This window comes from Diaphorina citri, unplaced genomic scaffold (genome assembly GCF_000475195.1).
Source record: "Diaphorina citri unplaced genomic scaffold, Diaci psyllid genome assembly version 1.1 scaffold154, whole genome shotgun sequence".
Lineage (NCBI taxonomy): Eukaryota > Metazoa > Arthropoda > Insecta > Hemiptera > Psyllidae > Diaphorina > Diaphorina citri.
In genome coordinates, this window is record NW_007377591.1 from 1 (window position 1) to 15,196 (window position 15,196).

General features: G+C 39.7%; 2 protein-coding genes across 2 annotated transcripts in view; both read right to left on the reverse strand.

Moving 5' to 3' along the window:
* Window positions 1-648: 648 nt before the first annotated feature.
* On the reverse strand, window positions 649-10,290 carry LOC103505148 (casein kinase I; the record flags this gene model as incomplete). The annotated part of the gene is given in 8 exon segments (XM_026820508.1): window positions 649-819; window positions 1,146-1,164; window positions 4,246-4,553; window positions 5,336-5,515; window positions 7,551-7,736; window positions 8,731-8,901; window positions 9,776-9,902; window positions 10,189-10,290. Coding segments are annotated over 8 exon segments (1,264 nt in total), but the record flags the coding sequence as incomplete, so codon positions are not given.
* A 3,369-nt stretch (window positions 10,291-13,659) lies between these two features.
* LOC103505150 (integrator complex subunit 13-like) overlaps window positions 13,660-15,196 on the reverse strand; it is a 7,617-nt gene continuing 6,080 nt past the window's right edge. Inside the window, exons 6-7 of the mRNA XM_026820509.1 lie at window positions 14,663-14,838; window positions 13,660-14,120 (exon numbers count right to left, since the gene is read on the reverse strand). Coding sequence (XP_026676310.1) covers window positions 13,827-14,120; window positions 14,663-14,838 — 470 coding nt within the window. The 3' untranslated portion in view covers window positions 13,660-13,826. The remainder of the gene's footprint in view (window positions 14,121-14,662; window positions 14,839-15,196) is intronic.

The window sequence follows — 15,196 nt, forward strand, 5'->3', positions numbered from 1 at the left end:
TTTTTTTTTTTTTTTTTTTTTTTTTTTTGAAATTAAAATTAAAACATATAAACTTCCACCAGGTCTTGCCCTGACGGACGGTAGCGTGACATTTAAAATCGTCCGATTTTTTGTAAAGCATCAGAGATTTAGGTACTTCAGCTTTAAGCAAATTTTAAGCAAAATACCTATAAATTTAACTTGAAAAAATCTGTAGTATTTTTTAATCTAAGGTTCTAAATCTACTCACTAGAATTTGGTTACTAATGGTGATGGATAACATTTGAATAGATCTTTTGAAAAAGCACTTCATCTCAGAAGTAGGTAACATCCGAGTGTCCTTGAAAAACCAAGGAAATTAGACTATCCAACCAAGCCTAATATTTTAAATCTACTCACTAGAATTTGGTCTTCAGCTTTAAGTAAATTTTAAGCAAAATACCTATAAATTTAACTTAAAAAAATCTGTAATATTTTAGTATTTTTTTTTTTTTACTCTAAGGTTCTAAATCGACTCACTAGAATTTGGTTACTAATGGTGAAGGATAACATTTGAATAGATCTTTTGAAAAAGCACTTCATCTCAGAAGTAGGTAGCATCCGAGTGTCCTTGAGAAAACCAAGAAAAGTAGACTATCCAACCAAGCCTAATATTCTAAATCTACTCACTAGAATTTGGCAGTCCTCCAGCGAGAATATCAGACAGGCCAGAGCCAGGCGTTCCATCCAGAGGCCCCAGACCTCCCGCCATCTCTCTGGCATTTGCCATCTCCGTGTCCACATGAGCAAAAGCACAGAACACACCTCGCGGGCAATAGCCTGCTTGTTGTACATCATTACCTGGGAATATATAAAAAATAATGATTAAAATTTAAAAAGTAAATCATAAATCAAATAGTAAAAGAAAATCAAATCATGAATCTTTGTGGTAACACAGAGAGCTTCTTCACAAATTCAGTGGGTATCACAGCATAAGTGCTTCCTTTACTATTAATTTTCATCCACACATAACAATCTTTTTACACTGGTAATGCCGCCACTGGTCACCGGGCGACTTTTGAGTACCTAGCGTGTAGACTTTGAGTACCTAGCGCGTAGTCGGCTGCAAACCTATGAAAATGATGTAGACTGTAGACTGGCTCTCCCCACTCGTCTCCATGCTTCACATTGGGACAAGGTGTTGATCTGAAGAGGAAATTAAATTAACAAAGATATAGTAGAAAATGGAGGGATTAGGCCTTTGTCTGTCTGGGAGACGTTAGACAGGGAGTAGACCAACTTAGTCTGGCTGGGGGACTTTAAACAGGGAGTAAATCAGCTTAGTCTGGCTGGGGGACATTAAACAGGGAGTAAATCAGCTTCATCCGGTTGTTAATTAACTCCCTCTGACAGATTGAAGAGACGTTATTCAGCCCTACTTCATCAATAAAACGACTGTAGATTTTATTACGCCGTACTTTAATATTTCCAATCAATACTTCAAACTCTTCAAAGATGGAGGCAAAATACAAAAAAAATTAAGCCGACCACACACGATGGCGAAAAATTCCAGGGATTTTACCTCCAATGAGATCAACACTGAGAAAACACAATACCTATATCTCTTTCTGAAGGTACCACAATCTACCTAGGTACTTTTAGGCATAAAATGCCCATCAGGCAAATTCGGTAGTCATAAATCAAGAGCAATTTTTTGACCGTTTATAAACTAATAAACGGTCAAACAGGAAACAATAGTTTCCTGAATAGGGGGACCGTCTACGGGAGCCAAAATTTCGCGTAGTCCCGCGATTTTGAGCAGCGCGTAGGTAGTCGCCTGAGACCAAACCTATGAAAATGATAGAGACCATCATTTTAATACGTGAAAATGATAGAGAACTCTATCATTTTCATAGGTTTAGTTTTTCTGTTGACGACTACCTGTACACTTCTTCCAATGTGAGACGGGACTTTCACGTTCGTGAACGCGCAACTTTGAGTACCTAGCGGGTAGACTTTAAGTAACTAGCGCGTAGACTTTTTTTAATTAGGTAATTAAATTAAAAATTTATTTAAAAAACACCCAATTAATTAACTCCCTCTGACAGATTGAAGAGACGTTATCCAGCCCTACTTCATCAATAAAACGACTGTAGATTTTATTACGCCGTACTTTAATATTTTAAATCAATACTTCAAACTCTTCAAAGATGGAGGCAAAATACAAAAAAATTTAAGCCGACCACACACGATGGCGAAAAATTCCAGGGATTTTACCTCCAATGAGATCAACACTGAAAAAACACAATACCTATATCTCTTTCTGAAGGTACCACAATCTACCTAGGTACTTTTAGGCATAAAATGCCCATCAGGCAAATTCGGTAGTCATAAATCAAGAGCAATTTTTTGACCGTTTATAAACTAATAAACGGTCAAACAGGAAACAATAGTTTCCTGAATAGGGGGACCGTCTACGGGAGCCAAAATTTCGCGTAGTCCCGCGATTTTGAGCAGCGCGTAGGTAGTCGCCTGAGACCAAACCTATGAAAATGATAGAGACCATCATTTTAATACGTGAAAATGATAGAGAACTCTATCATTTTCATAGGTTTAGTTTTTCTGTTGACGACTACCTGTACACTTCTTCCAATGTGAGACGGGACTTTCACGTTCGTGAACGCGCAACTTTGAGTACCTAGCGGGTAGACTTTAAGTAACTAGCGCGTAGACTTTGAGTACCTAGCGTGTAGACTTTGAGTACCTAGCGCGTAGTCGGCTGCAAACCTATGAAAATGATGTAGACTGTAGACTTACAGAGTCTATCGAATCCTCAACAAAAAGACACGCATTTAGACAACAATAAAAATTGTTAAGTTATAATATTATTTGAATTGATCTATTTCATACAATATTAATTATTTTAATTCATAGAGGGGGGGGGGACAAAGAAGTATAGAGGACACTTTAGTATTTCTCAGCTCTGAAATATACAAATGATTCGAGATGGTAGGTAGGTTAATAGGTGATTTATTCTATTTCTCCTCTTCTCTTTTTACTTGCTCTCTTACTCATTCCTTCACTCTTTCGTGTCCATCACAATCTAAAAGTAGGTAAGGTCCACCACTCATTATAAAGTAGACCTGACAGGTACGGCTGAAAAGGTCCACCTGTCAGTTCTACTTGATGAGCACACACACTATCAAGTAGACCTGACAGATACGGCTGAAAAGGTCCACCTGTCAGTTCTACTTGATGAGTACACACTATCAAGTAGACCTGACAGGTACGGCTGAAAAGGTCCACCTGTCAGTTCTACTTGATGAGTACACACACTATCAAGTAGACCTGGCAGGCGGACCTGTTAGGTCTACCTGATAGTGGCCGGCCTAAGAAGTGATGTTTATACGTGTAATCCATTAATGGAAAGAAAGACTTAACTCAGTAAATAGCTAATCCTATTCAGCAGTCGTACCAATAATACGTTCGTCAAATGAATGGCTAAGAGTCAGATTGGACTAACCCTCCTTGGCATTGCCTTTATATGAGATGGGGTGGTCATTTCACAATAATAGTGCTCATGTCATGTACAACTGAAAACAAAAAGGTTCCCCATTTATCAGTATTAGTCATTCTGTCTTCTTCTTCGCCTTTTTCCGTGTATAGACGGGGTCGGTATTTTTCGTCAACCTCACAATCAGCCCTAACTAGAGCGATTGCTTTGGGCTGACATTTGGTTTTGGCTAGAAATTTTAAGAGTGGATGCCCTTCGCACTTAACCTTTGCTATTTCTTTAGCAAGGGAAATTCAGGCTGGTATACTCCCTGTTTCAGGTCCCCCAGCCAGACTAAGCTGGTCTACTACCTGTTTATAGTCCCTCAGCCAGACACCAGTTTCCAATTAACTGATGAAGATATTTATGGTGAGGCGAGTAGCTTGTCGTCAAATGGAGGGTAAAACCCCCGGTAGAAGTTATTTAAGTAGTGACTTTAACCCCTTCCCCAGTAGGTATTGCTAATCCTTCGCTACGCCATTAAAAGTTGCATGAGACTTTCATATACGCGCTTTGATTTACGTACGTCATGAGTCATGACGTCATCTATCCATCTACCTAAAGCTGATCATATTCACCTAGCATAATAATTGCTCCCCCCGCCCTCGAGCTTCATTTTTCTCCTTTACTGGAGGCCAGCTCCGAAAATTTGGAGCATAGAGGATAAAACCGTCGTCACTAGAGACCTTGACGGTTATACAGTGTTGTTAAACAACCCTTTTAAAAACAGTTACTTTCCCCAATTTGTTCTCGGGCTCCGGCACTGGCGGGGGAATGATCGGCTTCTTCCACATGCGACTGCTGTCCCCCCCTCCTCCGCCCCTCTCTTCACCTCCGCCACTGCCTCGGTAGTCTACGAATGGTCTGGAGGCAGCATTTGGCGCTGAGGGGGGAAAATAAAATTTGTTCTCGGGCTCCGGCACTGGCGGGGGAATGATCGGCTTCTTCCACATGCGACTGCTGTCCCCCCCTCCTCCGCCCCTCTCTTCCCCTCCGCCACTGCCTCGGTAGTCTACGAATGGTCTGGAGGCAGCATTTGGCGCTGAGGGGGGAAAATAAATAGATTAGTTATTAGAGCGAAAGAAAGTGAACTTGAGCGTAGGTGATCACTGTGATCAGTTATAAAAAGCCTATAAAATAAATATGTGAAGTTCAAAACCACCGAATCTATTATAATTTCTAGTCCCGTCAATTTGGTTTAAAACAACAAATGTTTCAAATGTTGAGAAACTTTCAAGGTAAAACCTACTCTACATACTAAAAGCCTATAAATAGATTAGTTATTAGAGCGAAAGAAAGTGAACTTGAGCGTAGGTGATCACTGTGATCAGTTATAAAAAGCCTATAAAATAAATCTGTGAAGTTCAAAACCACCGAAATCTATTATAATTTCTAGTTCCGTCAATTTGGTTTGAAACAACAAATGTTTCAAATGTTGAGAAACTTTCAAGGTAAAACCTACTCTACATACTAAAAGCCACAAAGTATGTTTAAGAAACAACTGGTCGTTTGGAAAGGTAAAAAGATGCTGGATTGTTGCGAAAACAGTTCTGGATTGTTGAGCATCAATGTTTCTGATGAAAATGTTGCTAGTGGGTACTAAGCTTAAGATTTTCTACTACTATTTTAGTATTTACTAACTTATATGTTTTGTTATCTTTGTTTGTTTGTTTGTTTTTTTGTTTGTTTTTTTTTTTTCTCCCGATTTAAGCAAGGTCTTATCTTTTGAATTGTTAAACTGATAAATGGACTTTCCAAGTTTTCAGTCCTACTCGGGTAGGATAAACAAGGTATATGCTATTCTATTCTATTCTAGATTCTCACCTAGAACTCTTGGTACAATGTTGGGCACTGGCTTGTTGTTGGAACTAATGACGGCAGGGGAGTGATAGCTCTTGGTCGGGGGATGCTGAGGTGATTCCCCCTCCCCGTTGGTCCCTCCCGCTCTGGTTCTGGAGGCGGGGGGAGCGTCCACGCCAGGTGGGTTGGTCGGCGTGTCTCCTGCTGCAAGGAGAGAGAAACAATCAATAAAATTCATTGACAGACTGCCCAAAGTTTGGGTTGCCAAAACGAAACAGCATACTTCTCAGACAACTTTGTTTCAGTTAAAATGAGATTGAAATGGTGACAAATGGGGTTATATTGAACATCACATGGCTTACAAAAATGAGGTATTTTCTACGGAAGAGGAACGTCACATTACTTTCAAATCGGACGAAATTATCCGTATTGACTAGCGCTTTAGCCTAGTTAGCTAGGTTGGTAGCGCTTCTGCCTTGTAAGCGCTAGGTCACGGGTTTGATTCCCGCCCGGGACGGATCTTATCCTGAACGGATAATGTACGTTCTCGGAACCACTGGCTTTTTCCTATCCTGTCTTCCTTCTTTCTTTGATTTCTGGACAATAAGACCTAACAGTTGCAGTTCCCTCTACCAAACCTCAAAAAAAAAAAAAAAAAAAAAAAAAAAAAAAAAAAAAAAAAAAAAAAAAAATTAGCGCTTGGCTTCCAGGTTTTCCTGAGACGACCCCTTAGTGTAAGTCTAGTCCAAATGGTTTCCAAGGTAACTTGTTTCATTGATAAGCTGTTCAACATTGATTCACTTAATATTCTACAAAAACCTGTGACGTCACTACCCCCCCCCTCCCGTTTCCTAATGACCGGTATTATCTTATCTCTGCTACTTAAAATATACAACATATGAATCAGTACACTATACAGTATACAGAGTGTTCGAAAAAGTCTTGGAACCCCTGGAATATTTTTTTGAACTGGCTAAAGATGAGAAGCTGAAATTTAGGATTTAATTTATTTGGACGGGTCACACAACCAGTAACAGTTTTTTTTTTTAGGTAAGCGTCTAAATAATCATCGTCGGAACTTCGTTGCTAACTAAAGTTAGGAGTTAGTTATGCCGTATCCCCCTGTCTATCTATGTTCAGGTAGTTAACCGTATGGACTGATCACAGTACCCCTTATCTATTGTTTTACTAAAAAACTCCCTCTTTTTCCTCAGTAACAAATATGGATCGGATCGGATGCAATAACAACGTGTAACGTTTGGACACAGTATTATAATACATTTCGGCCGTCTATTCTTATTGCATCGAGTCCAAATATCGCAACGTATAATTCATTGTCTAAATGTCGTCAACGAAACTTTTGGCAAACCTTGGGGACTTAAAATACGATCGGCTGTAAATTTATAAAACAGAAAATACATGAGAAAATTAAATAGATAAAAATAATAAATAGACAAGAAAAGAATACATGAAACAAGTACATTATAATACAATGACCAACACACTGGGCAGTTTATTTAATTTAGGATTTTTAAAGTCGAAGAGGTAGAAATCGCGCAAGTTTTTGCTTAAAAAAATTGGATGTTTTTTTTTTTTTTTTTTTTTTAGGAATGCTTTCAGCCCTGCTGGTACATCAAACAGGACAGTAGGTATATCCCTGATTATTATAATAATAACAGAGCTTATTTATACTGCTCGCATAGGACTGAAAACTCCCTTTCCTCCAGTAATAGGCTACTACTATTATTGTGGACAAATCAAATTATTTTGATGATAAAATTCCATACCTTGGCTGGGATTGAACCCACGCCCTCCTGTTTACCAGGCGAGCGTCTTGACCACTACACCACCGAGGCAGTAGGTATTGGACAAAGGTAATATGTAATTTAATTTTTCTTCCTTTTCCAAATTATCATTTCTTCATCATTCTGTTAATGAAGCAGAAATGTGATTATCATAATATGGATGACCCTTAGTCTTTTCTTAAGCCACAAAAAGACCGAAAGAAGACGAATCCAACTCACCAACAGGCTGGGCGCCCGCGGGGCCCCTGGAGCCGCCAAACTTGAGCATGTTCCAGTCAAACACGTAGTCGTAGGATTTAATTTTTCGTCCTTTTCCAAATTATCATTTCTTCATCATTCTGTTAATGAAGCAGAAATGTGATTATCATAATATGGATGACCCTTGGTCTTTTCTTAAGCCACAAAAAGACCGAAAGAAGAAGAATCCAACTCACCAACAGGCTGGGCGCCCGCGGGGCCCCTGGAGCCGCCAAACTTGAGCATGTTCCAGTCAAACACGTAGTCGTAGGTGAAACCCTTGCGGTGAAACAGATTTCGAAACAGCTGCCTCGTGTACGAGTAGTCGGGTTTCTCCTCGAACCGCAGCGATCGGGAGTAGAGGAGAAACGTGGGAAATTCACCTGAGGGAACATGAGAAAGAAAATGAGTAAAAGAGCGTTTTTCAAATTAAACTGTTAAAGATCATCTTTCTTGCAATGGTTTACAATATAGCAAGTTCCAGGAAATAATAATAATTTAAAAAAAGTTCCAGGGACATGTATTGTGAATTAACACGGTACTTACTTTTAGATCCCTCATTAACATGTTGTTTATAAATCCGAAAAGCGCTAATTCATGGATTGATAATACACAGTCATTGGGGTTGGACAAACAAGATCCTCTTTTAAAGCAATGTCGGATCAGAGAAAAGAAAAGAAAAATTTAAACCTAACGGGACAGTCTTTATCATCCTGAGTTTCCACGCTTTGCCTTGACAATGCATAACATCCAATAATTCCCTTGTTATTATTATTATTTTTGTTTAAGAAGTATTAAAAAAAAAGTATTGAAAAAAAAAAGAGCCGGACATTAAATTCTGACCATCTTTGTTGGAGACTACAGTAATAAGACACCCTGTTATCCGATATCACTCCCAGGAAATAGAAAAGGCTTATTTATCAAGCTCACCTGGATAGCCTTTACACAGTTCTTCGATGGGGGTGCTCATTTTCTTCTCGCTGATTCTCTCGTACTTCTGTCGTTTGTGATGGGACAGTCTTCATCATCTGAGCTTACATGCTTCTAGTAAGTTACTCAGGGTGCACTGCCTTGAAGTAATGCCGCGGTTTGCCTTGGCAGTGCATAGCATCCCATTAAAAAAAGTTACTCAAGGAAGAGCATGAGGGGAAAAAAGCCGGACATCGAATCCTGACCATCTTTATTGGAGACTACAGTAATCAGGGCCGTATCCAGGATTTTGTCGAGGAGGTGCTCCAAATTTTCGGAGTCTAGCCTATGGTAATGGTAGAAATTTAAGCTCGCCCCTAAATACGGCCCTGACAGTAAGAGACACCCTGTTATCCAATATCACTTCTAGGAAATAGGAAAAGCCTATTTACTATTCATCAAGCTCACCTGGATAGCCTTTACACAGTTCTTCGATGGGGGTGCTCATTTTCTTCTCGCTGATTCTCTCGTACTTCTGTCGTTTGGTTGCGGCCTTTAGTCCTTGCCACGGCAAAGAGCCACGGTTAAAGTACATCAGTACGTAGCCCAGAGACTCCAGGTCATCCCGCCTGCTTTGTTCTGGAAACAGGAACAAACAAAGTTGTGGGTGCGGTTAAAGTACATCAGTACGTAGCCCAGAGACTCCAGGTCATCCCGCCTGCTTTGTTCTGGAAACAGGAACAAACAAAGTTGTGGGTATTATACCGTTCAAGTCACTCCAAGTCACTATCACATGTAAATATTAGGCGAAAAATACACACACAATCAAGTAGAAACACAGTACTATCACGTCACGGGAGCTCACATGACGTGATATAGTGTGGATGTCCTGAACGAGAATAAAAATCGAATGTCCAGATTCGTGTTTAAATGTTCGAAAATATCTAACTTGCTCTTCTTCTTCCTTCTCCCACGCCCAGTCCAATATATCTTATCTTTCCTCCCACGCCCAGTCCAATATATCTAACTTAGATAATTTAGATGTCACTTGACGGACGGACAAATCAAACTTACCAATGCCTAAATGTGTGTTTATTTTATACTCGCATATATCTAACTTACCAATGCCTAAATGTGTGTTTATACTCGCATATATCTAACTTACCAATGTGTGTTTATACTCGCCTTTATATCTAACTTACCAATGCCTAAATGTGTGTTTATTGTTTATACTCGCATAGATCTAGCTTACCAATGCCTAAATGTGTGTTTATACTCGCATATCGCGCCGTGCCGGTGAGGTTTTTGTTTTCCCGATAGGCAATGTGCTGGTGCGTCCGGCCCTCGCGATATTTCTTGGCCATGCTCGAAAATATCTAACTTACTCTTCTTCCTTCTCCCACGCCCAGTCCAATATATCTAACTTAGATAATTTAGATGTGACTTGACGGACGGACAAATCAAACTTACCAATGCCTAAATGTGTGTTTATACTTACATATATCTAACTTACCAATGCCTAAATGTGTGTTTATGCTCGCATATCGCGCCGTGCCGGTGAGGTTTTTGTTTTCCCGATAGGCAATGTGCTGGTGCGTCCGGCCCTCGCGATATTTCTTGGCCAATCCGAAGTCGATGATGTAGACCAGATTGCCCCGCTTCCCCAGACCCATGAGAAAGTTGTCTGGCTTGATGCCCCGATGGATGAGGTTCGGCCTGTGAAGTTAGTCTATTCGGCCGATCTGAAAACAAAAGAAAAAAAATATGTTAAGTATAAATGCTTTAAAAAAGTTGAGCGTTTCACCGGCGTTCTTATTTTGTAGCAATGAAACAACTTCTACATTAGACTCGTGTGGTCTGTGTCGTAACATGCCTCTCATAAGATGGGCTAGAAGGGACATTCTTGGCCAATCCGAAGTCGATGATGTAGACCAGATTGCCCCGCTTCCCCAGACCCATGAGAAAGTTGTCTGGCTTGATGTCCCGATGGATGAAGTTCCGACTGTGAATGTAGTCTATTCGGCCGATCTGAAAACAAAAGAAAAAAAAAATAAATATGTTAAGTATAAATGCTTTAAAAAAGTTGAGCGTTTTACCGCCGTTTTTATTTTGTAGCAATGAAACAACTTCTACATTAGACTCGTGTGGTCTGTGTCGTAACATGCCTCTCATAAGATGGGCTAGAAGGGACACGTCCCTCCCCCCGCCCTCGAGCTTCATTTTTCTCCTTTACTGGAGGCCAGCTCCGAAAATTTGGAGCATAGAGGATAAAACCGTCGTCACTACAGACCTTAGAGGAAAATAAAATCCCTAAACATCCCTCCTACCCAAGCGAATGAAGTGACTCATATAGAAGTCATCTTCCTTCACCAAAATTTAATAAGAGTAAAGGAAGGATTGGCATTCAATCACAAAATATTTGTGCCAGACTAAATGTCAACCTTAGAAAAAGATTTGTCTGATGATGATCTAAACAAGGAGGATGACTAACACAACCTGCCTCGGTGGTGTAGTGGTCAAGGCGCTCAACTGGCAAACAGGAGGGTGTGGGTTAAATCCCAGCCAAGGTATGGAATTTTATCCTCAATATAATTTGAGAATTTGACCACAATAATAGTAGTAGCCTACTGCTGGAGTAAAGGCAGACCTTAGCGGTTATACAGTGTTGTTAAACAACCCTTTTAAAAACAGTTACTTTCCCCGGTAGGTATTGCTAATCCTTCGCTACGCCATTAAAAGTTGCATGAGACTTTCATATACGCGCTTTGATTTACGTACGTCATGACGTCATCTATCCATCTACCTAAAGCTGATCGTATTAACCTAGCATAATAATTATAATTTTTATTGGGTACTTTTGGACTCTTTTGTAAATAATAATAAAATAAGTAAAAATAATAAAAATCCCAAGATAAGACCGAAGACTCAACTAAAACGCAGGCAGAGAACAAAAATAAAACCTCGCTCGCAATTGTTTACACAACAAATATGCATACGACCCCTAGCTATCCTTGGCTATGAGGAGTTCAATAAAACCTGAGCCTGGGTATACACAGTGGGATTATATTACAAAGTGTTGAAGCCGATATTATGCAATTTCATGACTCGATAATCTCCATATCGATAAGTTTGCTACCAAAATTATTTTATTCAAAAGAGAAGTGAATTTACTACCAAAATTTTCATATTTATTCAAATATTTCAAATATATTATTCTGATAAACGTACCTACTGGGAAAAATGATGGTTTGATAAAATTAATAAAAAGTCCATACACCCAATATTCCAGCTGTTGAAAAGGCAAAAAGAAGAAACACCAGTTGCCCACAGGACACTAAAGTTAAACAACATTGAGACAGACCAACAATAGGATGACAGATACAATAGAATATATCTCCTCCAAGATGGACAAAGAACTCTTCTTCCAGTGTCCATTTGACTTCACAGCAACCAGGAAATGCCTTTCCTTCCCAACTTTACCCTGCTGCATACAGTAACCATACATGGTCCAAGAACAAAGACTGAGTGTTATAAATAAGCACTAAGTATTATTATAGGAACAAGAAAAGGCAAAAAGAAGAAACACCAGTTGCCCACAGGACACTAAAGTTAAACAACATTGAGACAGACCAACAATAGAATGACAGATACAATAGAATCTATCTCCTCCAAGATGGACAAAGAACTCTTCTTCCAGTGTCCATTCCAGGCTTCACAGCAACCAGGAAATGCCTTTCCTTCCCAACTTTACCCAGCTACAAACAGCAACCATACATGGTGCAAGAACAAAGACTGAGTGGGATAGAATTGAGGAAACAATAAAAAGTCAAAATGTGTGAGCAAGCTGGACTTACCTAGGTAAATGTCTCCAAATGACCCACTCCCTATCTTCCTTCCCAGTCGATATTAAAAAAGTCAAAATGTGTGAGCAAGCTGGACTTACCTAGGTAAATGTCTCCAAATGACCCACTCCCTATCTTCCTTCCCAGTCGATATTTAAAAAGTCAAAATGTGTGAGCAAGCAGGACTTACCTAGGTAAATGTCTCCAAATGACCCACTCCCTATCTTCCTTCCCAGTCGATATTTGTTCCCCACTCTTAGTTCCATAACTATAGGGAAACACCAGACAGGACTGGGTAGAACGAAACGGTTTCACTGCTTTTCAGGCAAAATGAGTTTTAACATGCACCTGTGTTGAAAAATTGACTTGTCTTTTTAGGTAGCCATATTTAAATTTTTTTGCCTTGGTAGGATTCACAGTACGAAACGTTCGCTCTTGGTTCTTCAGGATAGAATGGACACAATGGGACGAAAACGTGTTTGGGGTGAGTCTAGGATGTATTGCACTATTTATTACTAAACATGGTTTAATTCCATAACTATAGGGAAACACCAGACAGGACTGGGTAGAACGAAACGGTTTCACTGCTTTTCAGGCAAAATGAGTTTTAACATGCACCTGTGTTGAAAAATTGACTTGTTTTTTAGGTAGCCATATTTAAATTTTTTTGCCTTGGTAGGATTCACAGTACGAAACGTTCGCTCTTGGTTTTTCAGGATAGAATGGACACAATGGGACGAAAACGTGTTTGGGGTGAGTCTAGGATGTATTGCACTATTTATTACTAAACATAGTTTAAAATTAGACACTAATTTATGTAAAAAATGAAAAGGAATTTCTTGGTAAAAATTAATTCACTCCTGTCGTTGACATTAATTTCATTTTGGATTTTATTTTTTTTTTAACAAAACAAAAGGAATGGATTTCAGAACATCTGACTTGCGGAGGGATGAGAGTTCTCGCATTCGCCGCTAGGGGACGACGTAAAAAGACGCGTTTACAATACATGATGCGTTGATCGTAGAACGGCAGTGGTTTTCAAAATTTAGGATTTGGGTCCATCGGGCCCATTCGTAGAACCATTTTTTAACTGCATAAGGATTTTTTTTTGTAACTGAAAAAGAAAGATAGCCAAAGAAAAAATAAATAGATGGTAATTTTTCTTCGTGTATACTTATTTACATTTGTGTACAAATAAATTTAATTTACCTACAAATAACCTTTCATTTTCATGCCTCTTTTGTAACGGTGAATTTTCTTCAATACAAAAGGTGTATTTTCCTTTTGGAAACTGAAACGATTTTCCCCCTTCGAAATGTGGTACCAAATTGGATTTCCTATGGTTTAGTACAGGCGCTACCACACCAAAAGAGGGAAAATTAGCTTCAGATTCAGAAGTCTCAGATTTTGGGGAAATTGTCTCAGATTCCAAAAGGAATATGAAACTCTATCCATTCATTCTACTACCACAGGATTCGGTTTACTCGCCTTCCCCCGTTCCGTTTCCTCCTTCACAACCAAATCCACATACCTCAATACATAAGGTGTATTTTCCTTTTGGAAACCGAAACGATTTTCCCCCTTTGAAATGTGGTACCAACTTGGATTTCCTATGGTTTAGTACAGGCGCTACCGCACCAAAAGAGGGAAAATTAGCTTCAGAAGTCTCAGATTTTGGGGAAATTGTCTCCGATTCCAAAAGGAAAATAAAACTCTATCCATTCATTCTACTACCACAGGATTCGGTTTACTCGCCTTCCCCCGTTCCGTTTCCTCCTTCACAACCAAATCCACATACAACTTGGAAACGAGCGTTCCGTTTGACCCCGGTTCCGCATTTAGGCGGCCGTAAAAGTCGCCCCGCTTCGAGCGGTTCAGAGCCGCCTTCGTGCGGTTCATACAGATGTCGAGAAGGGACCGCCCCCGACCGCCAATTCTAGATCGGGAAGAGAGGGGAGGCGACATGGGGGAGTCGGTGGGGATAGGGGGCGTGGCACGAATGACAGGCCAGGTTACCTGAGGAAAAAAAAATGGTATAAGTAGGTAGGTAGGTAAGTCAAGAAGAAGAAAAAGAAGAAGAAGAAGAAGAAGAAGAAGAAGAAGAAGAAGAAGAAGAGGAAGAAGAAGATGCCTAAGATGAGAACAAAATACACATTTGACAAAGAACAGTCAGAGAGAAAATAATTAATTAAATCCCAAATTGGGCTCTCACTCAAATTCGCTGAAATTTGCAGAGCTTTTTTAAGCAATAGCAATTGCTTCTTTAGCCTTTTCCTACTTGAAAACGGAGTCGGCGTTTCTTTTCAGTCCCTTCCAGGCAGCCCTATCGTGTACCTCATGCCCTGTTGAATTTTTCTCATTCAAGTCTTGATTCACACAATCCTTCCACCTTTTCTTCGGCCTCCCTCGCCCTTTTCTCCCCCTCACTTCCATTCTCTCAACTCTTTTCCCTTTTTCAGCGAATAGAGGGTTAAACTCCTAAAGACCTTATCAGTGACGTTAAATCTAATAAGAAGAAAAGAAAGAAACTAGTGAAAGTATTTACCTTTCAATAAGGCAGCGTGGACTTCGCTCGGATGAAATATCTCGACATCATAGTTGGCTGAACTGTTGGCGTTCTGTTCTTCCTTCATTGGTATTCCAGTGACCGTGGTAGAGGCCAGGTCATAGTGCATCTGTATGAGATGGGACAACTTGTTGGACAGCTCTGGACCCGCTTTTACACAGTGGAGTTCTGTGGACACATAGGAAGGGTTTATAAAGTTATTTTAGAGGAAGATTCGTATAAGCTTAACCCATCCTTTGTGACCGTGGTAGAAGCTAGATCTCATACAGCTCCACGTATGAGATGGGACAACTTGTTGGACAGCTCTGAACCCGCCTTCACACAGTGGAGTTCTGGGAACACATGAGATGGGTGGTTAACATGAGAACTTGGAAGGGATTTTTTTTCTTTTTACTGAATTTAACTTATGAACATTAGAAAAATGGCCTGATGATCAATCATCCCGACATTTGCAACATACAACTTATGAACAGATTTTTTATGTAAATAAATAGATAAGGATAAGTAACATTTTTTTTTTTTTTTT